This window comes from Amblyomma americanum, chromosome 9 (assembly GCF_052857255.1).
Source record: "Amblyomma americanum isolate KBUSLIRL-KWMA chromosome 9, ASM5285725v1, whole genome shotgun sequence".
In the NCBI taxonomy this organism is placed as follows: Eukaryota; Metazoa; Arthropoda; class Arachnida; order Ixodida; family Ixodidae; genus Amblyomma; species Amblyomma americanum.
Window position 1 is genome coordinate 118,931,933 of NC_135505.1, and position 26,801 is coordinate 118,958,733.

Sequence of the window (26,801 nt, forward strand, 5' to 3'; positions counted from 1 at the left end):
TTGCATCTCATCGGGACCGTATCCTGCCATCCCCTCCTTGTCGTAAGGCCGAGCGCCTCTGGCAACTTTCGTAGAATTTCAGCTTCTCGACCCACATCTTCGTGGCTGGTATCCGCTTACCCGTGAAAACTTCGCGTATCCAACCGCTTTAAAGGTGGTTGGATGCCGCTCTCTTCCTTTCGGAAGCGGGCGCTAGTGAAGCGACCGGAAGTTGGACGGCCTGTCCGAAACGTTTGGCGTCTGCTGCGTATTTCAAGGCAAAATTTCGCGTCTTTCGCCCTTTCATTCTCAGTTTTTCCCGTTATTCTTGTGTAATGTCAGCTGTTATATCAAAGGGATAAGCAAGCTGAACACGAGAAATGTGAGCACTGTTTGGAGAACCGTATAATTTCAGAGAAACCGAAGAGAGCAGGCTTGCAGATCTCACACTGCAGCGGCAAAAGGGTACGTGTATAAAACGCTACGTTCTTAACTAGTTCGTCTTTTCGGAGCGTAAAGGAGCAGGAGTGGAATGATTAAGGCTAGGTCACCTTGAAACCGAATTTTCGTGTGGGAAAGAAAAGGCGTAAGCTGGCGCGGAAATCTGACACTCGACGAGCCGCTCGTTATAGAACTCATGGTGGTATTTATCAGTTTAGGGTGTTTAACTTCCAGACGTGTTTAAAATAGCTAACTCCAGAGCAAAGCCACGTTTTAGCTGCACAGGCAAGAGAAACGACTGACAAGAAAGACGAGTGATGCAGCGCGAGTGGCAAGCGGTGTTAGAAATCAATTGCACCACACATCATGAATAAAGGCCCATTGAACCATAATTTTGGTAGAGTAAGAAACTACTAGTGATACACTCCGTGGAAAACGCAGTACTATACTCTTTGGAGGCTCTAATGTGAGCCAGAAAAACACCGTCGACACCTCAGGAGGTTGTAGACCCGCCCTCGCTCCGGTTCCGTCGAAACATAATTCGGTAAAGTGGTCACTGCAAAGTCGACAGCCTGGTGAAGACTTCCACTGTTCCTTACGCTCCCCCCCAACGTATAACTTGGGCTTAGAGCGCGGTTACGTGCGTCATAATAAAGAGCATAGTTGGCGACGCTGCCGCAACGGGACGAGAGAGAGCTGAGCAGACGAAGCTCCGTACGTTCGATGTGTAGCGACGTTCTGTCGTGTGCTAGTGTCGTCCCATTGCAATGCAATGCACCCTTAGTTTTGAAAGGCTTTCTCGAAGACTTTGCCGCTGTCCTCTTTAAGTTGACGGCGCAACAGGTACGCTAGGTCGTTGAAAAAAACGTTAACGCGCTAAAGCCAAAAAATGGAAAGGGTTGCAACTTACAAAAATGTGTAAATATTTTCTGATTTATAGTCATTTATTTTAGCATCACAAGATTCAGGCATTTCAGATGAGCTCAGAGCGGAGGTTCTGATGTATCACTGATGAAAATTTGCCCTCGTGTTTCTGATTCATTTCTTTATTTTGATTACCTCAAAGACGACAGGGGTGCGGAATTTTACAAAGGGGTGGATAAAACAAGGTTAACAGAAAAGATGGTCGATGGCTGTTGTATACTGACTGGATTATATTGATGGATGACGTCTGCGGGCAGATTTCTCCAATTGATTGCTGTTCTTAGACAAAACGACTTAAGATGGATCGTTCTAGCATATGGCGGATAAACGGCCGTGGTTCAGCTGAAGTGGCTATAGGGCCTGTGAGTTGAAGTTATGGTTGCTGCACTACGTGATAACTCATATTAGAATTAATGAAACAGAGTTTAGATATTTTGCGGCGCGCTCTTGTAAGAGTGGAAGGTCGGTTTTAACTTTTAGATTTTACGCTTCGTTCATGAGAATATTCCTAGAAGAAAAATCTAAGTGCACTGTTTTGAGTATTGGCGATTGGGTTATGATGACGCAGTTCCCATAAAGCGGAGGCGTACTGCAGTTTGGACCTGACTAGGACTGCGTATGCAGGTTGTTTTACGTGAGAATGCGGATAACGTAGGTAACGTCGAAGGAAGCCAGGGATGGGGTTAGCCTACTTAGTAACATTTGTAATGTGAGGTAACCATTTACAATCGCTGGAGATGCGTATACCTAAATATTATAAACAGGATGCCAAATAGATCACCATCCTGTTCAGAAAGCCGTTGTACGAAGGATAATACTGGCGTGTGTGGAAGGTAAGCAAGACTTTTTGTTGACATTAATACTCATTCCAAGATTCCACGATTTCCGCACCACTCCTCGTTTTTCGACAGATCGCTGTGGAGCTCTTCATTGCCAGCAGGGTTATATGTGGCACTGTACATAATGCAATCATTGGCAAAAAGACGGACATTACAGGACATGCACTTGGGTAGGTCATTAATCACAACAGCATGAGGAAATAAAATATATATCTATGGGGCGCATGTAAAAAATGCTGCTTTGATGTCATCATACATTATGAGTTTTGCTCAAAAACTATGCTTTCGTTCATGAGAAAACTTGATAAATAAACTCATCACTTTATGAATCGTTCTTATTAACAGTACACCTGACGTTGCAGTTGTGATTAATTCTGATAAGTCATCATGGGTAAATAAATGCTATGAGGAAAAAGATTTCCTCTTTTGTTAGGGCCAGCTGTGTTCCATTTTCACTCTTCCTTCCAAACTACATATTTCAATGTGCTTTTGCTAACCACTGAGCGGACTCATTGCAGCGGATGTTTTCAAATGTTCTGAAGGCCACGGGACCGGACATAAGTGCACTTGCAGTTGCCAGCCGCGCTTGTACGCTTTTTCCTCGCTTTGGTAGCTTCCTGTATACAGGAAGTGCTTTAGCAGCCGTACAGGCGCGGGTAAGCATCTAATTTTCTTCTCTCTCGCGAATTGTGCGATCTCGGGGTTGTCGCTATACTTTATGAACCTTCTACAGGAGCAGATGACTATGCAGAGATAGTAATTGTAGCTACGGTAACGATTCCTTGAAGCTACGATGCCAGCAGGGGATACACTCTGCATCGCGCATTATTGTGAATTTGAGCATTAATTTGGGAACGAAAAGATGGCTACGGGTCCGGATGGTAGCCTTGCGAGAGACATGCGCCATAAAAAAGACATTTTATAATTTTTAATCGTCAAGTGAGCTTATAGGACAGGAAATAGGTCTTTTCAGCGGCCAAGATAGAAACGCAAAAAACTATTTCTCTGGTGTCGCAAAATACCACGACACGATTACTCATCATCTGGAAGACGTTGAAGTAACGAGCGTTACCTGTTTGGTTTACTGGAATTGATATGAATGAGATTAAAGTTAGGTACACCAATAGAAATACGAATTTGTCATCTTGGATTTATAAGTGACGTCGCCAATAAATCTACAATTCGATATGCTAATGACGTCACCAATCGATCACCAATTGGGTTGCTATATCGATTTACAATTGGGCCGCCATCTTGAATTCAATGTTAGAATTTAATTCTAACTTAGAAAATACTTAGAAAAGACTTAGACAGAAAATTCCACGCCGAAGGGGGGTGGTTGCAGACCCCAGGAAATCGAATAACGTGATGATTAAGAGCTAACGCTCTCAAAAGTCTATCTGTATCTATTCGCAGATAGGGACAGTGCTCTTTCCGTCAATATCGCGTAACGCCTAACCTACCGCCACTAAGAGTACAGCAATCCACACACTTGCCTAGAGCTCTCGAACAGCGCTGTTTGTTTTGAACTAGGGCGGCGATGGTGAACAATCTCAGAGTTCGCTTACACTACACACGAAATAGTCCCGAAAGAAGAAGATTGCACAGCCGTCGCCGTAGCTCTGTTGGTAGAGCACCGGACGCGAAACTTAGAGGCCGTTGGTTCGGATCCCACTGGCGGCAGATCGTTGTTTTTTCTTCTGCTTTTATTATTCTCCCATTTACAAAAAACACAAGGTTTAAAGTAAGACATCATGTATGCTCCTTGGTTTGGTGACTGTTTTTCTTCCGTTATTTATGTCATAACGAGCACCTCTTCTTATTCCGCTGTCTGCTTTGTCGAGAGTCGACAATTTATAAATTATTGCCAAGTTAAAGTCCGTTCTTCATAAAAAATTGACACCTACTTTCTCACCTCACAACACCTAGTCGCCGCAAACCATGAGCCTCTGTCATGACCTTACTGAAATAAAAAATTCTACAGCGTCTATGACCCGTGCTGCGTATTGCCAAATAAATTGTCAAGTTCAGAAGACTACAAGCGCGTCTCGGGGCCCGAAACGTGACTCAGAGAAGTTTCTCTTAAACTCTTGCTCACAGGTTGCGTGCGCCCCAGGTGCGTGAGTAGCAGCAGCGGCGTCAGAACGTTACCATTCCATTCCATTCCAAAAACGTTTATTTCCATCAGAAATGGAGACCCCCTACTCCCTACCCCTGGCGCGCAGGCCTAGGGGCAGGGGTCGGGGCCTCCGCGACTAGATGCAGGCAAAGAGTTGCTGGCTCTTCGCGGCCTCTACCGCCAGATGGATGGCTTTCCTCTGCATGGCGGGGTCCGCGCTTTGTAGAAGGGTCTCCCAGGCTTCTCTAATATAAAGAACTTCCTGACAGACAGGACGGCAAAGATAAGATACCAAGATTTGGAATCGGAAGAAAAAGAGCTAGGAAACAGAGGTGCCCCACAAAGATCGTTACTCTCCCCACTCCTCTTCGATATGGCAATGAGGGGTCTCTCAGCTAACTTTGGGAGAATAAAAAACCTAAATTTCAGCATGTATGTTGACGACATAAACGTCTGGATAAACCAAGGTAGTGACGCAGAAATAGAGAACAAGCTGCAAACGGCTGCAGATACAGTGGTAGAGTACGTTGCAGCTAGGGGGCTTGCCTGCTCACCAGAAAAATCAGAACTCTCAATGTACAACCCCCAATCATTAAGGCTGAAAAAAGACAGCGATCTCAACATCATGGTCGGAAACCAACCAGTACCCAAAGTAGACAAAATAAGAATATTAGGTCTTTATATTCAAAGTAACGGATACAACGACGAAACCGTAAAGAAATTGGAAGGCTACGCAGCACAGATGACTGGGATATTCAGAAGAATTGCCCTCAAGGGAAGAGGGCTAAAGGAAAGGAGCCTAGTTAAGCTGGTACAAGCGTACGTCATCAGCCGACTCAGCTACGCTACACCATATCTAAACATCCGGGCCTCAGAAAGAGATAAATTGGACTCAATAATCAGGAGATGCTACAAACGAGCACTCGGAATACCCATAAGCACCTCCACCGAAAGACTCCTAGCAATGGAAATCCATATTACATGGAAAGAAATAGCCGAAGCAGTAAGGACCGCCCAGCAGGAAAGACTCAGCCAAACATACACAGGCACGGCCATTCTAAGCATGGTGGGACTGCAGACGGACAGAGGCATGCAAAAGAAACAGGATATTCCAAGAAAAATCAGGGAACAGCTGAGGGTTGAACCGCTTCCCAAGAACATGCATCCCACCTTCAATAAGGAAAGGAGGGAAAAAAGAGCTGAAGCACTACTCAAACGCTTCAGCGAAGTAAACAGCGAGACAGTGGCGTACACAGATGCGGTGAGCGGCAAACTGGCAGCAGCAGTAGCCTCGGTAGTAGATGGCCAAGGCAAAGCAATCTCGTCAGCAACAATACGCAGCCGCAATTCAGAGGTAGCGGAAGAAGTAGCAATAGCGCTTGCTTGCGTAGGCACCAAGGCAAGTTACATAATAAGCGACAGCAAAACAGCCATCTACAATTATGGAAGGGGCAGAGTAGCACCAGAAGCGGTGCGAATACTAGTTGGTAGGAAAATGCATAGGAAAATTAGCCTCATATGGGAACCAGCTCACACGTGAGTTCCAGGCAACGAGGCGGCGCACCTCTTAGCCCGATATCTCTACCTCCGGGCAAGGTAGTCGCCAACGTACCTAAAAACTTTCTGCACGCAGGCGTTGTAAAGGGACACCTCAATGCGCCTCTCAAAAGCAGATGAAAATATGTCACTTAAAAGAGGTGCGAGGCAAGAGCCTATGCAAACTCCTTTTTTTTTAATGAATTGGCGATTGTTAAAAGTAACGATGGTGGATGAAAGGTAAAACCGTAAAAGCTCTAAAAAATTGTCGGTAGATAACGTCTTGAAGTGGTAGATAGTGCCTTGAAGAAAGTGCATGCGCGACGTCAGCACACTGCGCCAAACCAAGTGACCTGTATTGGTGAGTGCAATTTTCCTGAAAACGTGAAAGCTGTGCTAAGCTGCGGTCTAAAGATTTGCGTTCAGCTTAAAGAAGAACCTGTACAAATGCTCTCGATAGTCAGTGATGTGGCGGCTGCAGCCAGCCCAGAGGACCAGGAACGCTGTATCGCTGAAGCCGTTGAGTGCCTTCGGAAAAGCGGCGGGCTTTTGGCCCCCAAATTTGAAATTATTTCCACTGCAAATTACCTGAAGAGCAAGGATCTTTCACTATTAGTGGGAGATAAGGGGGGCTGTTTCGCCGTGATGGCTGAAGCCATCTTCCGACAGAAGGCAAGCGCGGCTATGACAAAAAACTTTGTACCGAAGTCTCTGTCCCTAGGCAAGGTGAAGAAAAAGGCTATCGCCTTATGTGAGGAACCCGCCGCGGTGACTCAGTGGTTAGGGCGCTCGACTACTGATCCGGAGTTCCCGGGTTCGAACCCGACCGCGGCTGCTGCGTTTTTATGGAGGAAAAACGCTAAGGCGCCCGTGTGCTGTGCGATGTCAGTGCACGTTAAAGATCCCCAGGTGGTCGAAATTATTCCGGAGCCCTCCACTACGGCACCTAATTCTTCCTTTCTTCTTTCACTCCCTCTCTTATCCCTTCCCTTAAGGCGCGGTTCAGGTGTCCAACGATATATGAGAAAGATACTGCGCCATTTTCTTTCTTCAAAAACCAATTATTATTATTATTATGTCAGGAGCTAAACCTGGTTAAATTGAGAAAAAGCATCGACGCTGCTGACGTAGATTCACTGAGCGCATTCTTCACTGCCAAGACCCACAAAGAATCTATGCCGTTCAGAACTATTGTCACTGAGAAGGGCTCCTGGCTGGGCGCGTTGTCTCAATTCCGGCAGAAGCACCTTAGTGCTCTTCCTGTACAGGATCCTTTTCGTGTAAAGAACTCGAATGGTGTCATTGATTATTTCGCTATGTCTGAAACGTCATGTCAAACAAGCTATGCTTTTTCAATTGATGTGGAGGATTTGTTCTACTCAGTACCTCATCCTGAGCTTTTCCGCGCTGTTAGAGATTTTATTGAAGACGCAGGGGCTGTAGGCTTCCAGAACATCACGGGGTTGTCTACCGACAATTTTTTTAGAGCTTTTACGGTTTTACCTTTCATCCACCATCGTTACTTTTAACAATCATCAATTAATTCAAAAAGAAGGACTGTGCATAGGCTCTTGCCCCGCACCTCTTTTAAGTGACATTTTTATATACTTTTGACAAGCGCATTGAGGCGTCCCATTACAACGCCTGCGTGCGGAAAGTATTTAGGTACGTTGATGACCACCTCGTGGTAATGGACGCTTCTCAGGCTCAGGATATATGGATCGGGGTGGGCAAAATCCTTGACGTTTTTGTCAGCAACGCCTTTGGCCTGAGGTTTACGCACGAACTCCCGCAGTATAGTAGCACCCAATACGTTGATGTGTGCCTTATTTTTCGTGAAACGCACGTGTGCTGGCAGTATAATCCACGGTCGAAAAAACACAACTATCATTCGGCCCATTCCAAGCTCGTAAAAAGAGCTATTGCAAAAAACTACATCCGCTCTGCTCTGAACAAGTCTTGCGAACATCAAGTTCGTGACAGCGTTGGTGCCCAGTTAAGGCTTCTGGAGAAGGCCGATTTCCCGAAAGGAATGGTAGCCTCTGTAGTCGAAAGGCTGATTCATGAGCTAATGTCTGGTGGTCAGCGCAGGCTGGAAGAAAAGTCACGCCCCCAACAGCGGCCTATTGTGGCGCCATACTGGCATCAGTTCTCTCATCGTATGAAAAAGGTCGGCGACAAGTGCGGAGCACGTGTGGTGTTTTCGGCCCCGTAAAAACTGGGGCGGATGTGGTGGTGGTAGTGGTTTTATTAAAAATAATAGTAAAAAGGAAGGAAAAGATTTTTGCTAGCCCCGGCATCTGCCATCGATACTGAAGCACCTGAGCTGGGGCAGCGGAAATAAAAGACAGCAGGCAGAATGGAGAAATGAAATGAAAGAGGTGAGGGGACAGGAATAGAGGACAGGGGGAGAACGCCGCGTAAATGACGACAAGAGGAGGCCAGCGTGCAGAATAAAGTACACCAAAGCACTTGTTAAATGTGAGGTTGGCGTGGTATACAGAATTCCCCTCGCCTGCGGGAGAAGTTACATCGGCCAAACAGGGCGCTGTCTTAACGAGCGCTTGCTGGAGCATCGTCGGAATATCGATTCGGTAAGTGGCGGGGGCCATTTAGCTGCCCACATTCATCGTTGCTTGCACAAGCTGGCATGCAAAGCGTTTTTGAGGGTTACACGTGTTCTGCGCTGGTTCGGCACGCAGCGAAGCCGGGAAATTTTCGAAGCCCTATGTATATTGAATGAAAAAGATAAGTGTGTCAGTTCCCCATCTGTCGCGCTCGGAAAAAAGTTAATTGATTATTTGCAGGCAAATGTTATTGTAGGTTCAGGCAGGTAAATGAGGAAAAAAGAAAACAAAAAAGCCTGCGATGTGCTTTTGTACGCAGTTGGTTGATTTGCCTTTGTTTAGTTTAGATGCTTTCGTCATTTGTGGACCGACGTGTGTTGATAGCTGTGAACGGTCGGTGGCGGTAGTGGTGCTTCTCTGCATATAAAAGTCCCGCAAGGTGGCAATAAATATCAGTTGAAGTCCGGTGTTCGTGTTGTCTTTCTTCTCCCTTCGTCCTTGTTTCTTGCGCTGGTAACATGTTCCATAATAATGCAAACCAACTAGCCCAGCTGTCTACCCTTAGCTCGATTTAAGAACGTTAGCCATGGGAGCTTCAAATGTTTACCTAGGTGTGCTCAGTAAACGTGGGAAAGACCAAACCCAAACATCCACGGATGTTTCTTTTTCGGAAACATTCCTTCTATGCCACAATCAGCACCATCTACGTAATGGAGTTTGTAGTACTATTACGATTTACAGCCACCTTCGCTATATGCGGTATATTTCCTCGTTATATCAGGCAATAATTTTTTTGAACGTGTGTATCACACCACAACGAAATCTTTGATGCAATCCGGAGCCCGCTGAGACAAAACGGTTCGGCCGTGATGGCCGTATGAATGTCCTCCGAATGCACGGTTTGTGGCCGAAAGGTCATCGGTGCGAATCCCACACATTCTTTGAGCTTCATCTAAATTACTAAATTTATTCTAAGTAACCTGTCAAGTCATTTGACACTAGTTTGAACATTCTGCGTAAAACGGGTGGCCCTGAAATTTTATGCAGATGGTGGTCCCGGTGTGGTCCCGCTTCGACGCCCGCTTTACTGGCACATAGACATGACGTCCCAGCTAAACTTAGTAAATGTTTAAAAATATGACACGGCACTCTAAGAGGACCCGATAAGATGTATCTTACTTGCTATTGTATGGAACAAGTCAATATGTTTTTATTGTGGTTAATCGCATAATTAGTCGAGATTAATTAACCAACTTCGCAAGCAATGAAAGATAGCTGCATAATTCAAGTCAGAAAGTCGTATAACGGTCGACAGTACGTCCGATTGAACGGTTTCTAACATTTAATCTATTACGTATTAGCCTTTTTCTCTGGCTGCAGATGCCTGCGAAATGCAAAAAGATACCACGTGACATGCCAGCTTGCGAGCCGCGATTGCAGTGCTCTCAAACGTTTGGCGTAGGAACGAACAGATCATTTATTCCCTGGTGCTGCTGCTTAAAAACCGACAGGGAAGCGACGCAGCAGCTGGCTGTGCAGATACGCCAGCGGTATGCTTCCCCCACGGCGTTTAACGATAGGGGTAAGCAGACGCAGCCCTCATCACGTGCGCTGGGGTAAATCGCACAGCCAGTGCCTGCCTCACAGCCCTGTCACAGGTTCAGTGGCAGCATACCGGGAAAAATCATCTGTTCGGTTCTACGCGGAACGTTTGAGAGCACGGTAATCGCGGCGCTCAAGCGGGCATACCACGTGATATTTTTGTTTGCATTTCAAGGGCATCTGCAGTGAGCGAAAATAAAAGTTAATACGTAAAAGATTGAAAGTTAAAAGCTGTTCCATCGGACATTTTGCGGGCCGTTTTGCAACTTTCGCATTGGAATTTTTCGCCTATCTTCATTGCTTGCGAATTCGGCAAATTATTTTCAATTAACCATGCAATTAAGCACAATAAAAAACATATGACTTGCTCCACACAACAGCCAACAGGATGCATCTGGGCGCGTCGTCTTAGAGTGCCGCGGCATATTTTTAAACCCTGGCTAAATTTTGCTGGGAGACCCCGTTTAGCGGATCGAAGGTGTAGGTATCAGTTGAGGCGTTACGGGCCCACTGTTGCTATATAATATGGTGTGGTCATGTGGTAACTGTTTTCGTCAATTTGACCTTCATTGCAGACAGACGCGTCCTTGACTAACGTAAATAGTAAGAGCTAACGCTCTTAAAAGGAACCAGTATTGTTTCCCTTTATCATAGTGAGACAAAAGACGAAAGGTGTTTTTAATATTATGTACTACGTGAGGAATGTCAACCGCCTAAATTTCAACCTGCGAAACTTAAAAATTACGGAGGGAAAGTTTATTTTATTTGCTTCGCTCATTCCTATTTATACGCCTACTCATTAGAATAGAGTTGTTAAGCAACGCATATACTAGGTTCTGCTTTGGTCGCCAAGAAGCCAAAGCCCCTGTGGCCCTGTGGCGTATTCGCCCAGCGGTCTGAATGTCCTGTGTTCTATTTCCCTCTCTTTCACGTGAGATTTTTATTTGAGTTTGGTTTGTGTTTTGGGACTTGACCTGTTCTGGTTATCGGGTTTCGTTGCCGATGACCAGTATAATGTTTTCGCATTAATACGTATATAGTGTTTCAAAAGGTATTGCTGCGACAGTTAGACGAGAGAGGCTTCTGTGATACTTTAATCACCGAGCGACACTCTGATTAGTGTCGCATTGCTCGAGCGTCAAGGCTTGAGACGAAAACAAAGAAAGCAGAACAAGAAAAATAAAGTCAAATGGGAAGGAGAATAGAGGTCCACATTAGGACAGAAAATATGCAACTTCGTTGTGCAACTTGTCACTCCCCAGCAAGAACTGATGTTATAGTTTTTCATAGTAATTTGTACCGATGGAGAGGGCTTAACCGGATCGTAGAGGTCACCCGACTGTGCCCTACTGAGCCCCTCTGAAGGCCTCTCCAATGTCTCTCCAAATGACCTTGTCCTGTGGCAGCCACAGCCACCTTATCCCCCTCCAAACTTATTAATTTGATCCTCTCAGCACTCGCTCCCACCTCTTGATACGCCTAACTTCTTTTAGGATCCGGACCATTGCCCTTAACGACCATCGGTTGCCTTGACTCCACTCTACATGCCCTGCGCAAACCCAATCCGTCTCCTTGATTTCGCCTAGAACATCATTAACCTATTTTTTCCCTGAAACATTTTGCTCTCTCCCTGACTCTTAACGTTACACCTATCATTTTCCTCGCCACAGCTCGCTTTGTTGTCCTCAATTTAAGTTGAACCATTTTCGTTAGCCTCCATACTTCTGCCTCCAAGGTCACACTTCAACTCTTAGGGCAACGGTCACACTGCAGCTATTCGGACACTTCCTATGCAGAATTTAGCTTTTTGAAGTTTGAAATGTAGAGAGTGTTATTTATGACATATTAAAGTATTAGCCCTTTTCATGCACTTCTACTGATCTTGATTCTGGCAACTTTATTAGTCAGAAACTCAAAACACACTTTTAGGAACTCGCATACATGCAGTAGAAAGCAAAACGAACTGCTATGTTTGCACTAGCTGTTTTGGGACGAAAATTTGTTAACATTGTCTTTTAAATTTTTGCGCTCTTCCTTATTTTCAGAAATGGACTGGCTCAGCCTGACGTTGACAGCCGTGCTTATCTTGGTACTATACGTCATCCGCTTGTCTCAGCTCAGAAAAAAGCGCATTCCAAAGGATGCCAAGCTACCGCCTGTTCCGCCAGCTACTCCTCTGATTGGCCATACCGAATACCACCACCAACATTTTTTCGCTACCACGGCAATGGAATGGGCCAAAAGCTACGGTCATACGTTCAGGTGAGGAAATAATTCTGTAGCAGGAGGTCTCGCAAACCTCATAACTAGAAAAAAAAGCTAACGGTGCAAAAGTCGACAGTGCCCAGAGAACTTCGTTTATTCTCCTAACAGGTCCCACCTAGGACACAATGCGGTAAAACATCACTACAATGCTTGCCTCATTTTATACTCATCATGTGTACAGATATATTGTAAGCCTTCTCAGCATTGCTTATTCATTCGTAATAACTCCCAGCAATACAGGAAACAGAAACGTGCGTGATATTTTTACTTGCATCACAAACACAAGCAACGTGGTACACATCAAGAGCCTTAAAGATGCACATCAAACGCTTCAGAGCAACCGCTGTAAAAAAGAGGTGGACTATCTCTACAACACAAAGGTGCGTGGCCGTTCAAGCAAACGCACGTCAGGATTCCTGAAGGAGCGCTTGTCACAATAAGCTCTGCAGCTGCATATTTATGGAGCGCAATAATAACGAAAAACTTCATCTAACTTCGTTCCTCGCGCGGCGCTGGGAATCGGTATGTGCCACGCTAATTACACATAACAATATCACATCCCATACAATGCACTCAAGATTAGTTCACTTTTGCTTTATTAAAGGCGTCCTATTTGATTAGACACTACATAAGGGTTAGGGTTTGCACTTATTAAGGAAAAGTCTCAATAAATATTTAGCATTAAGAAATATCGGTTAAGCGTTTAAATCGATTTAAGCAATGCCCACGATGTCACAGGGTAGGCCGTTCCAGTTTGCAGCTTCTCGAAAAAAAAGGAACCAGGAAATGTAGCACTGCATGCGACGGTGGGAGGGCAATTTCAAGTAGACGACCGGTGCTTTGAGATATGTGGTTAGCCGCTGGGATTTCATCATCATCGTCATCAGCCTGACTACACCCACTGCAGGGCAAAGGCCTCTCCCATGTCTTTCCAATTAACCCTGTCCTGTGCAAGCTGCGCCCACCATATGCCCGCAAACGTCCTAATGTCATCCGTCCACCTAATCTTCTGCCGCCCCCGGTTACGCTTGCCTTCTCATGGAATCCACTCCGTTGCCCTTAAGGACCAGCGGTTATCTTGCCTTCGCAGTACATGCCCTGCCCAAACCCACTTCTTCCTCTTGATTTCGACTAGGACGTCATTAACACGCGTTTGTTCCCTCAACTCTGCCCACTTCCGGTCTCTTAACGGTACACCTATCATTTTTCTTTCAATGGCTCGCTAAGTTGTCCTTAACATAAGCTGAACTCTTTTCGCTAGCCTCCACGTTTCTGCCCCGTACGTAAGTACCGGTAAGATACAGCTGTTGTACACGTTTCTCTTGAGGGATAGTGGTAACCAGCTATTCATGACCTGAGAACCTGCCATATGCGCTCCACCCGATTCTTATCCTTCCAGTTATATACCTCTCATGATCCGGATCAGCTGTCAACAGATTAGCGAAACACTTCACTCGTAGATTTAAAATTTCTAAAAAAAAAAATTTCGGGAGAAGTTTTGTAATTCTTGAAAGCTAGAGTTGAGAAAAACATGCAAACTGTCCGTTTGACATAAAATATTTGTACTATTGTCTGGCGCCAAAACAGTGGGTATGTGGATGAGCGCATGGACAGACTCGGACCGGCCGCAGCATTTCAAAACGCTGCTGGCGCAAATAATCGAAAACACCGATCCTTGGAGATATAATTTTAAGCCATCTTGATAACATTTTGTATGCTGGGAAGGTTTCAATGCCATAAAAATGATAAGGTAAGTACATACCGTTCTCGTTATTTTTGATTGCAGCAAGGGTTCATGAATTGCAGACCAACAGCACCATGGATATTCGAATATTAAGGATTCTAAGGATCAGGTGTGCTGGACGTAGATCTCCGGTCTAAAAAACCTCTTCCTGCTTTCTAAAGGCACATCTGAACCTCGGAAAGTGTTCAGCTTTCACCTGAGTCTGACAAATGTGTCGTAGAAATCCTGTCTGCCGGTAAGGGACGAATTACGGCGCCAATTGCTTACGGTCAAGCTATGGGGAACTATGTCGGTGATGAAATGAAATAAGCCACGCTTTTTGCTCATTCAAACAAACAAATTCAAACAAATTAACCGTGTTGTGCACTAGAATTTATTATGTGTGTTATTATGTGTTTGAAGTGATGTCATTTATTTATATTAAACAGGTAGGGGACCGAGGACAGTAGTTTATTTTTGTACTCCTCAGACGCTCCTAATATGACTATTACATGAAAGAAAATACAATGCAATATAGAAAATGAATCGGCAATGAATGACACTGAGTTTAAAGCATATTTTATTTAATAAAACTCCTCTCCATTATATGCTTCTTTTCTGGTAGAGCTGGGCTTTTCCTCCTGTCCGCTTGCAATTATCACCGCTTCGGGTGGCCAACGACACCCACCTGTTGGGTCAACATCGTACTGCGCTCAATACTCAGTTTCAACCAACCTACATGAACCAGCGCCTCGCTCCTTTTACTGCATAATGCTTTCCTGATCTCATCTCGCCAAAGGGCCGCCCATTCTATCCTTATCAGCCGCAGTTACAATGTAGTTTTCGCTGCTTTTTTGAGCATCAGCCACATAATTTTAAACGCACACTAAATTAGATGTGCCTTTACACGTACGAGTGTACGGAAGGGGAACATTCTTTAAAGCTCAGGAAGAAATGTAGACGCGAATGCAAATGCTGTCATCGCATGTTTGATGCAAAACAAGCGAAATTATTAGAAAAGAGCATATAAAGAGGCAACTTCACCTATTTTTTATTGCAGGGTCAAAGTGGGATTCACAGAGCTCGTTATTGTAAACGACTACGATGCCATAGAGAGGCTGTTTGCGAGAGATGAGCTGCTGTACCGTTCGAAAGCTTGGCGTCTCTATGGACTCTCTGTCGGCTGTAAGTAATTCATACTTCAAAACTGAAATCCCTCCTGCAGTACCTGTGTAAAGACCTCACGTCACTGCTGGTCAAAACAGTGTATGCCGGATTTAAGATGCCTACTGCTATGAAGTTCCAAGTACCATGAGGGCGTGGAAATTTAGGCGAGACTATGTGCATCCCTCTGTATTATTGGAGGCTACCAAATACTCACGTGCACAATCCTATTGTAAAGAAACCTGAGCTCGTGGTTGAGAAGCAGGATCATGAATTCCATTAGTTATTTTTAACCAGCATTAGTGTCTTGCTATATAGTTAAGTCCTTTTTTGTATTTGCTTTATATCTTTAGTATTTGAATTGTAATGAACCTCACTCTAAATGTAGGTCACTTTCCTTGCTATTGGAACAAAGAAGTTGAAATCTGCATGCTAAGAAACAATACACATTGCAGATATTAATTAATAGTGACAAATGTGCGTAAGCAGAAATTGAAATACTGTGGTGAATTCGAAACATGGCCAATATTCTTGAACAAAAATTTTGAAAATAGGAAAACTAACATACTGGTACATAAATATTGAACATGACGGTGCATTTTTTCTATAAGTGCCAAAATATTTCTTTTAAATTTTTTTCCATTTCCATCGCTCCTATCAAGCAGTTAAGACTCCCATGGAAAACCAGTGGGGAACGCTTTTGGCGATAGCAAAAACGTTAATAGCTGAAAAATGCAAGCCTGACGACGGGAGATATGCGGATATAGTAATGCTTATAGTGAAATATTACAATATATGAGAAAACTGCCCTCATAAATTCTTCCCCGTTCAAAAATGTTTTTGTCCAGAATTTTGAGTATGCTGAGAATCACCACACCGAAGTCGTTGATAAATTTTAAATTAAAGCTAATAGGACACAGGCTACCGTAATGAGTCTTTTTTAACCCAGTCTTATTAGTATAAGGAATAAATTTTATAATTAATTCAAAGCTTGCGCAGAAATTACAATACCTGCTTATTTAATTTTCTTGCACAGTATTCTATGTTCGTGGATTATACACCCCCCCCCCCTAATTCTATCATCATATATAGACAAGAGAGACGAAACTTTTGGTTTTTCGGCGTCGATTACATCACTGTATCCTACAAATGCAACGTATCTGCAGAGTGGCAAAACATGGAAAGATAATCACTGGAACTTATTGCACTTTGCAGTTGCTGACAGCAAAATTGAGTGTTTTTGTACTTAGCCATCAGTCTGAGTGAGCCTTAGATCAGTTGTTTTGAACAAGATGCCCGTGCCTTAATAGAACATTTTAGCAGGGCAATGCCATGACGGGGAAGGTCCAGATTTGCCAAGGTTTTTTGACGCCAGTTTGAGGTCTGCCCTGATTTTGGCTACATGAGCGCACAAATACAGCGTACACTGGCAGGTGAAACCACGGGCAGGGCTTAATTATTATGGCGGCGTTACAGCACTCTGTAGGCCACGGCTACCTTTAAAGCACATCACTGCACGGACATGCAGAAAAGCAAACCTGCCTGCAGTTGAACAAATTTCTTAAAAATCATTTAATTTATGGACTTGAGAATGCGCGGAAAACAGTAATTCCTTAGTAAAAAACGGGTGTGCTAAAAACGCATTTCGAACGCAATTATTAATTCCATATTTATTTAGCAGTTTTTGTTCCTATGCTAAAATTGCATTACGAATGCTTGCTAAGTATGCTAGGAGTAATACTTTGATCACTCTAAGAAATGCATCAAAAATACATTTTCTGTTCGCGTAGTATATTTAATCTGCATTAAAAATATATTAAAGTATACAATTAATAAATTACAAGTATATTAATATATTAAATAAATGCATTTAAAATACACTAAAAATATACATCAAATAAATTACATTACAAGAAATATAGACTAAAATATACAATTAATGAATTAAAATAATAACTATGGCTTGGCTGAAAAAACGTATACTAGTCGGATTCACCGGATCATACTGATCAATGTTGTCAGCATCCGAAGTAATGACTGAACTGGCTATAAGCATAAGGAGACAGACAATCTCACAGAAAACACGTCATCAAGAAGTCTATGACAATGGAAGGTCACGTGACGGTCCCTGAACGGGAATGATGACGCCACGCAAGGAAATGCCGACGGAAAGTGACATCATCAAACAGGAGCTGCTCCGACAACTGTTATTCTTGGCTTGGCTTATACATACCCCTTTACAGGAGACACATTATCTTGCGCGGTGAGGCGCTATTTGCGCAAAGACTTTGAGCCCCCAAATTGTAATTCGTAGTCGTAACTTGCGTCAGGCATTGGTCAGGAGTCGAACTGTCAACCAACAAATACACGGGCGCTAATGGGAGCCGGTCGGCCTTGCCAGTCGGGGTCTTTTTCGCTGGCGTGTTCGGGCCCGGAGGCGCGCATGGCGTCTTTGCCGGTATAATGCTATCACGCTGTCCACACGTAATTTAAATAAGTGGTGATTGCATTTCTGCTAGAAGTTAACATAAATAAATGGACGACAGAAAACGAAGAGTTTGCACTGTTCCCGGAAACGTGATTTCGAGGACTAGGTTGTTTCATGGCAGCTTGAACTGTGCTGCAAATATGCTGACGCTGACTACTCATTTGTTAGAATTGAAGTAGACTATGCAAGAATTAATTTCGTACTTACGAAAGTACACTTTAAATGCATTGCCAACATGTCATTTCCCGAAACGCAATTTCCAGCACTAACTGTTCAACAGCAGCTTGAAGTGTGCTGCAAATACGTTTACGCGGAAAGCTCATTCGTTAGAATTGAAGTGTACTTTGGACACTTTCAATACATAGTGAGCATGCAAAGGTCATTGCCCGAAACGAGATTTCGAGTACTAGGTTTTTTCCATGGCAGCTAAAAGTGTGCTTCAGATAGGATTAAAAGGACTGCCCGTTTGTTCAAATTGGAGTATAATTCAGACAAATTAATTTCATATTTACGAAAGTACACATTTAATACACTGAAAAGGTGCTAAAACCGCGTTCATATCTTCTTCAGGTTTTTGAAACGTGCTCGACACATGCTTTAGGCGACGTTTACTTCAGACGAATTAATTTCATGTTTACGAAAGTACACTTTTAATATACTTACAAGATGCTAAAACGGCATTCATATTTTTCCACGTATTTGAAACGTCATTGAATAATGCTTTAAGTGACGTATTTTTGGAAAATTTTAAAAATATATATTTAGGATACCAAGCATAAAACTTCAGGAACCTATTTCAGGTATATTTTTAGTTCATTCACGAATACAAATTATGGTTAAAATACATTATAAATATCCCGAAGTATATTCCAAGCGTATTAGTTTTCACTAAGGGATGACAACAACGCGTGATGAAGACACAGAGAGCGCACTGAACGTTTCCTTGCTGTTCATATTCCTCATATATTTCTGTTGGCTGTACACAGCTTAATATAAGTAATGTTCTAGGAACTAAGGTCTCTAATCGCCCTTCTCTTTGCAAGAAAGCAAATTCCGCAGTGAATCCACAAAGCCAGCTTGATTTTCATAGTTATCCCTGCCTGTAGCGCTACTACGGACAATATATTCGTGTATTGGAGCCACATTCTGTGCACGGCGTGTTGTTCGCCACTCGCGCAGATCCCATGTCCCTGGAAGGTGACGCGTGGGTCCAGAATCGACGATTCTGCATCCGAGCGCTCCGAGACATCGGCTTCGCAAAGCCGTCCATCGATGGAGACATTGTGGTAAGGAAACGCCACTGGATGCTCCGGGTGCTGTTCCTTGGGTTGTCATACTCATAGGACGTATTTAATGAGCACGTCCGACACCAAGCGCTGAAGAAGATCCACCCAATGTTGCTCAGGCAGCCCTGCTGATATTTTTGTTTGATTAACTTCCGAGCCCCGATTTGAAATTCGTAACTTTACACGGGGAGGGGGGGGGGGAGGGGCGGGACAAGAGAGAGGAAGGTGAAGACACAATAGAAGGAAATTGCAACGCAATGAGCACCTATGCTAGCCTGACAGAATACTGTTCGACAATGGCGCTAGCTTTTTTTTTTATGTGTGAGACGGTGACTACGGTGCTGAGAAACGTGGGCATAAAAGCCGTTATTTTTGACCCATTTATAACTTGCGAAACTCGGGGACCAATGAGTAAATATTTATCACGTTTATGCAAGCAGCAATTAAAAGATAACATCTTATTGCCCGGAGAATGAAATTAAAGGAACACACAACCTCAGTTTCCCGGCCAATCTGACGAGAACCTCTTGAAACAAATTTGAGCATCTAACGCCTCCAAGCTGTTTGCACGAAAGAAACAAGCACTACTGCGGTCACCAAAGTGGCGGTTTCTGGCGCGTTCTCTGGTCGATGCTGATTGCGAGCACTTGAGTTCGTTACACCGTTAGAGAGCTGGGGATAAGAGACATCATCGGAATTCATGAGCCAGAAATTCTTGCTGCACAGATTATAGATTCAAAATGCTTCGTCCTCACTCCTGTAAACACTGCAGGAATAATGCTGCCATTGCCACCTGAACACTATCTCACTACACTCCACACACTTCTCATCGGAAAAGTTTAGAACTCTAGCACAAAGCCTTCTAATCTCGAAAAAAAAAATCCGATTTCTGGTGTCTGAAGCAAGCTGGACCCGCAGAAATAAAATAATCAAAAATATAAATCTGGCCACGACTGCGCCTCGCCTGAGTTTAGAACACGCGGCGGCGCGAACAGATCAGCTCCGCTGGCCATTGTACGAGAGCGCTGTGCTGCCGCCACTTATTCTCTCTTCATGGTAAAAGAAATGGTTACAGCAGCACCAGCAACCAATTACCCTTCGTGTTTAATTGCCACTATCTTGCGCCGTGCATCGCATGTCGTCGTCTTCATCAGCCTCCATCCGTGCGAAATGAGTCCCGAACACACCTAGAGCATGTAGGCAACACGCCTGGAACACACAGAACACATAGTGCACCACCAGTAAGGTGCCCAAGCACCGATTTCGCCGATCTTTGACTGGCGCCTGAGCGTGGACAGCGCAGGCTCAAGGACAGCGCAGCGAGGCATGGAAAGAAAAATGATAGGTGCGACATTAAGAGACAGGAAGGGCGCAGAGTGGGTCAGGCATTGAAGACGGTCGAATTTTGATGGAGGCGAAATTCTAGAGGCCCGTGTGCTGTGCGATGTCAGTGCACGTTAAAGAACCCCAGGTGGTCGAAATTTCCGGAGCCCTTAACTACGGCGTCTCTCATAGCCTGAGTCGCTTTGGTACGTTAAACCCCATAAACTAAACTATTAAAGACGGGTTAACGACATCCTGGTCGAAATGAAGAGAGAGAAATGGACCAGGGTAGGGCATGTAATGTGAAGGCAGAATAGCAGATGGTCCTTGAGGGCATGCGACAGACTGGATTTGAGGGCAAGGGAAACATAGCAGAGGGCGGCAGAAGTTAGGTGGGCGGGTGAGTTTAAGTAGTTTGCGGGGATAGGGTGGCTGCAGCTAGGACAGGAGAGGGTTAATTTAGAGAAATGGGAGAAGCTTTTGTCTTGGAGTGGGCGTAGTTGGCTGATGATGATTGTTACTACCTAGGAATCCAAGGCTTGCGCCCAAAGCGAAATGAGACTCGACTTGCTAGTGCCCAAACTTCGCATTTCAAATCAAATCTTTATCTCATGCTCACCATGAACATGGTGGGATGAGAAAAAAAGCCGCTGTTCTAAGGAGCTTGACGAGTTCCCATCCCCCATCAAATACAAGGACAGAAAAATACAAAATGAAAAGTATTATATGAAAAAACGGCTTAGATTTATGTAATAATAGATTTTCACATTTTTGTGGACGCCGATAACTGAATGAGAGAAAACAAAAACACTTGCCAGCCGCAAACACTGATTACATTAATTTGTAAAAGCCTGCACTGGCAAAAAAGCGAGGAGAGAAAATAACAAAAATCTTTTAAACTATTTCCGTCAACATTTTACACGCACAAAAAGCTTGTGAATCTCTCTTCCGAGAGGGTTACCACATCAGCACCCATTTCGTGGAAGTTATTTAGTGTTTCCGGAAGTAAATAACGCAACGAGGAGTCACCGTAGTTCGTCTTGTTTAAACTAACCTTCCAATTTTCTGGAAGCCGTGTCGGATATATGTGCGTATTGAGGCGGAGCTCTTCTAATTTTCATATAAAACTGCATCTATTCTTTGCTTCGTTCAAATCCGCTGTAATGTTTTACCTGCAGTGCAGCGATAGTGCGCTTTTTATTTCTGACGTATTGCTTTTGATTAGCGTCGCGGGTAAATTACCGTGCGCGCCCTGAAACACTGCCGACAAACATGGTTTACTCGATACCACATCGTACGAGGCTCGTGCAAAATGCCTTCACGCAAGCTTGCAAAAAAAGTCACTTAAGTAAATAGCATTAGTGTTTCGTAAATTTTAGTAACGAAAAGAGTTCAGCTTAAGTTAAGGACAACGCAGCGAGCCATGGAAAGATAATGATAGGTGTAACGTTAAGAGTCCGGAAGCGGGCAGAGTTGGTGGGGGATCAAACACGGGTGAATGACATCCTAGTCGGAATCAAGAGAAAGAAATGGGCTTGGGCAGGGCATGTAATGCGAAGGCAAGATAACCGCTGGTCCTTAAGGGTAACCGAGTGGATTCCAAGAGAAAGTAAGCGTAGCAGGGGGCGGCAGAAGGTTAGGTGGGCGGATGATATAAAGAAGTTTGCAGGCAAACGGCGGATGCAGCTGGCAAAGGACAAGGTTAATTGGAGAGACATGGGAGAGGCCTATGCCCTGCAGTGGGTGTAGTAAGGCTGATGATGATGGTGATGATGATGATGATGATGATGAAATTTTAGGCGGAGATGCCGAGACAGCTGATGTTTAACGTGGTTTTTCTCTTCATTCGATCCAGGATGAATGTCACCGGCTAATCGCCCGCATATCTGAGTCAGCAGGCCAACCGATTGCCGTTGAGAAGCTTATCTTGCCTAGTGTTTCAAACAACACTGTCGCACCAGTCTTTGGCGAGAGTTATCCCTTCGACCACCCGAAGCGCAAGTGGCTGGACGACACTCTGCGGAATCTCTCAGTCGCCGTCAACATGACCCGGCGAATCACACCCGTCAGTTTCTTGAAAGGGCCATTGCTGAGCAGCATAGCTTTCCCCGGAAGGCAAAACATCCAGAAGTACTTCCGGGCATTGGGCGACTTTACGAGGTGAGTTCATTTCAAAATAGCTTCCTCAAATCTCGGTAGTGGCCTTCGGAAAGATATTGTCACATAGTGGTGGCGGCAGTCCGGTATTCCGCCAGTCAGGCAAGCAGTGAAATGAGCTTCAAAAATAGACAGTTTATTGGCAGACGCGTGCCCACAAAGAACTGAATGACTCGGCTGCGGTGTTAGTAACAAGCGCGCTGTGTGGTCGTCGAACAGATTCACTAGAAGAACAACGCTAATTTGACAAGGACTGAAGGAAGGCACACATTGATTTGTCTAATTCGCACTGCTCTTCGTGAACATGGCATACCAACTCGCCCAAGCGTCAGTCCTAACGTCGAACTGAGTGGCCGCCGCTCTGGACCGCGTTCAGTTTAAAACTAGCAAGGAACCATCGAGATAAGGCTCCAAAGAAACTGCAACAATCTTGAACAAAGTGGCAGGAGTCCTGCCAGACTGCGATCACTCTAGATAAGTCTGGTCGCCTCTCGCGTCACAATCAAAATGATAAAGCCTAGTGCCGGTAGCTTTGAGTGCGAACAAGCCGTTAAAAGATTCGTGGCGATATCGTGGATAAGAGAATAAATGGTGAGGGAGAGTGTGCCGATGCAGCAGAATATTCAGAAGTGTTCTGGCGCGTGGAACAAGTATACAAGCTGAGGCATACTGAAAATCATTGCCCATCGTCCTTGGCTACTATCCGCTCCATTTATGATTACTGATGTGCGAAGGAATTGCTCAAAACAAGCACGCCGATAAAACAAAACTGAATGAGGAAAACAAGAAACACTCAGAGGCCAGTCAATCGCTTTAAATAAAGTATTCTACGTGCCTACCACGCATAAAAAAAAGTATTCTTGAAGATCTTATAGACACGTAACTAATTCCCCGTCTCTTTACTTTCTTTCAATCAATGTTCGGTCTACTGTTCGCATGTTTGCATCCCCTCCGCTGGGGTAGCTCAGGGTTCAGGGCGGACAGCTGCTGAGATTGAGGACGCGGGTTCAATCCTGGCTGCGGTTGCCATGTTTTTGATGGAGGCGAAACAAAAGACGTCTGAATATTGTGTAATGGCAATGCGTGGTAAAAAGAGCCCTAGGTGGTCGAAATTTATGGTCTCCCTGAAAACCATTCTCCGATATTTACTACCTATAAGCATTTCCCTTGCCGTTCTTGTGGTTCATCTGCTGCAATGTACCCGTTACTCTTCCTCCTGCTGCCGAGCTTCACAAATGTCTTTGTTTCTTGTCTTTGCTGCTTTATAAATGAAAACTGCTTTCTGCTATCTTTTGCGCATATTTTATGTTCATCGGATTCACTGTTGTGTATTGCATTTTACACATTTAGACGCAAGAAACGATGACGATACAGATAACGATGTTTTTCTTTTGATAGGCTAACAACAACAACTTCTGCCCCAATCAAGAGTAAATGCAGGCATGAAATGGTTTTTCCTTCTTGCAGCACCAAAGCAGTCGCCTTCTTTTCTAGGTCCTTTAGCTAGGCGCTCGCCTTCTGCGAAAGCCTTGCAATCTTCATCAGCAGCCGCATTATCCTGGAGTTGTCTGTGCAGTCAAGCGGCCTTCTAGTCGTTCATATAACCCGCAAAGCGATCTAATTCGACTAGACGCTTCCAATAGCTCTCCTGTGATCTGGCTCCATTGCCAGCTTAAGCAGTTCTGACGGCGACCTCATTCAACTGCAGAAACGATGCAGAAGCGTACGCGCCCGTGACACGACACCAGCCTTAAAGCTTTCTAATCTAAACGTAACCTTTACTCAGTACATCGATCTCGTCAGCTATTAGACCTAGACCTAGGGTCGTATGCTATTAGACCTAGGGTCGTATTCTATAAGCTGTCCATTTTTTAATATTTATTCTTTCGCATCCATTTGGTCCTCTGTCATTGATCACTCAGATATACCCGCGGCTTTCTATCGCCTGTGGGAAGTGATCCGGCCATTGGTTGGTTGGATACCGGCCCTCACGATTGGCTGATATCGCAGGCAGTGAGAGCCTAATGGTCAGGTCAGGTCGCCTGCCGTTTGCAGAGTGCTGCGGTGCACCAAATGCGGCCAGTGGCAGCCAGTGGTGATATCCGGTCGCCAACCACCCAATAGGCGGCTCGCTTCCCACAAACCACTGAAAGCCATGCATATATCTGAGTGAGCGATGAACAGGGAACCAAATGGAAAATAGAAAACGGACAGGCAATTGAATACGGCCCCTGGTTAATGGCCGTGCTCATGGATGGTGAAACGCGGCCTGTGATTTTGGGTTCACGATTTGTTGCTTGTTGGAGTGCGTTGCGTAATGACGGAAACTAACGCTGCTCTGTCGCCTGGCTCATCAAGTCCAACTATAAATATGGACTCGCCGCTCCTTTCATAGGGCAGAGGGTTGGCTTTTTTGCACCGCGCGTTGGCTACGCCCACCACGCGACAAGGAAGACGCTGTTCTGGCGCAAGAGGTGCCCTGGTGGCAGAGTAGCACATAGGCACCAGGGGGCCGACAGAAAATTTCGCCAAATATCGTTTCGGCTTTGCTCCGTGTTCTCCTTCTGTTGAGGCGTCAGGCCACCCACAGCCCCCAACAGCTGTAGCAAAAATCATTTTTGGCCCTACAAAAAGGAATGATACAATAGGCATTGGTTCTATTTATGAAATTTCCTCTCTGAGCGAAAAGTAGTTTCTAATGACTAGTTATTTTGTAAGAATTCAATAATTTTAGAAAATGATGTACCGAAACATAAGAGAATAGAATCTTAATCGAAGAAAAAAGTACGAGGAAAAAATACAGGGCGGCACTTTGTTAACCTAAAGTGCTGTGAGGCGACAGCCTTTAGCGCGGTTTTGCTGCTTGCGTCACTGATGTGTGGAAGTAGCGTAGTGGTTAGCACGCTCGGCTGCGGAACGGAAGGATGGTGGTTTGCATCCCAACGCGCACAAGAATTTTTTTCCTAAGCAGTAAGAGCTATAGTGTGACAGACTTCGCAGACGGACGGACGGACAATGAGCCATAAAGGCGTTAGCCTTAAAAATTGCCCCTACTACAAGTTTTAACATTTTGGTCACACTCCAAGCGAGCAGTGCTAAAAAATGATTTCGCTCAATTTGTCTTCACAGAAACGAAATATTTGATCGGGAATCTTGTGGCACGAAAACGTCGAGAACTCTTATTGACGCCTACCTTGAAGAAATGGCCGCGCATAAAAATGACCCCAATTCACATTTCACTGGTGAGTGATTGCTTTTGTGTCATGAATTTCGCCATTGTGTGGATCTCCTCAGGGGCAGCTATTAGAGCGGTGCGTTTTTTTTTCAAGCACTGGATCTATGCATGTGTTTTTCAAACGAGAGAAAGTGTGCACTGCGCCTTCATTTATACCTGAATCAAGATTTTGAACAGAAACAAGTGTTAAAATAAAATTATATATGATTTAGATGCGGATATGAATATATACCGCGCGCATAACTGCAAACTTGGTCACACAATATCTGTCCAGTATTGTGAACTGCTTGAAATTTTGCGGCCTTAAACGTTTTTCATAAATAGCGAAAATAGACAGTTTTTATTTCATTACCAAATTTGTACCGCTAGGTTTACTGGCTTAGCGCATTAAACAGCGAAAGCTGTCATTGCTTTGATTGAGCCACTTGGACCTCTACTTTGCCCTGGAGTGCATATCGTCAGCCGTACGACAAAGCCTAGCCGTGCTCATGCGAATCATCTAAATCTCATCTGGCCACCAATCATATCCAGCCCTCTTTTTCTTCCCTCTCACACTTGTCCTCATCTTCTTCTCACCTAAACGTCAAGACAATAATTCCCCATCTCCATTTTGCCATCCGCCAGCCGAGGCATCTGGTCGCCACCTGCCCGCGACTTCCAGTTGGAAATTGAAATTTGCTAATTGAAATACCCTAATTAAATAAATGAATGAATAATTAAGTAACTAGGTCTTACGACTGACGCTGTAGATTCCACGGTACAATGCAGGTCTACATCGCTATACGAAGGCTATAGAAGCTTTCGCTATAAAATGAGGTCAGCTCTTTATGGTTGAAACTGTTTCTGACTACTAGTGACGTTGCGTTATCTTTTCTAAAAACTTCTGCGAATTAATCTCTCTCTCACCTGTTTCACAGCTTTGGGGAGGAGAATATTGTATGACATATGCGGTAATTATTGCTGCCAATGCCGTTTTTAATGAGTTCTTGACATGACAGTCAATTGGAGTCATTTAGCCCTCGTTCTTCCCTTCCCGCGCTCCAGTCTCCTTTCTTCTCCATATGGAGTGTGGTCTTCCATGCTGAAGGCTGACCATTGCATCCAGGTAGCTAGAAGAGCACTTGGTATTAACTAGTTAGGGTGCAAATTTTGC

The 26,801-nt window shown here is 44.5% G+C and overlaps 1 protein-coding gene across 2 annotated transcripts in view; it reads left to right on the forward strand.

Annotated features, from left to right (window-relative positions):
- The first annotated feature begins 2,710 nt into the window (after positions 1-2,710).
- The window catches only part of LOC144104190 (vitamin D 25-hydroxylase-like), a 37,222-nt gene continuing 13,131 nt past the window's right edge, over positions 2,711-26,801 (forward strand). Inside the window, exons 1-6 of one of the 2 annotated variants that reach the window (XM_077637062.1) lie at positions 2,711-2,839; positions 12,053-12,269; positions 15,056-15,180; positions 18,827-18,933; positions 22,112-22,416; positions 25,543-25,655. In XM_077637062.1, coding sequence (XP_077493188.1) covers positions 12,055-12,269; positions 15,056-15,180; positions 18,827-18,933; positions 22,112-22,416; positions 25,543-25,655 — 865 coding nt within the window. In that variant the 5' untranslated portion in view covers positions 2,711-2,839; positions 12,053-12,054. Of the gene's footprint in view, positions 2,840-7,953; positions 8,433-12,052; positions 12,270-15,055; positions 15,181-18,826; positions 18,934-22,111; positions 22,417-25,542; positions 25,656-26,801 lie in introns of those variants that run through there. The other variant, XM_077637063.1, reaches the window with a different exon arrangement.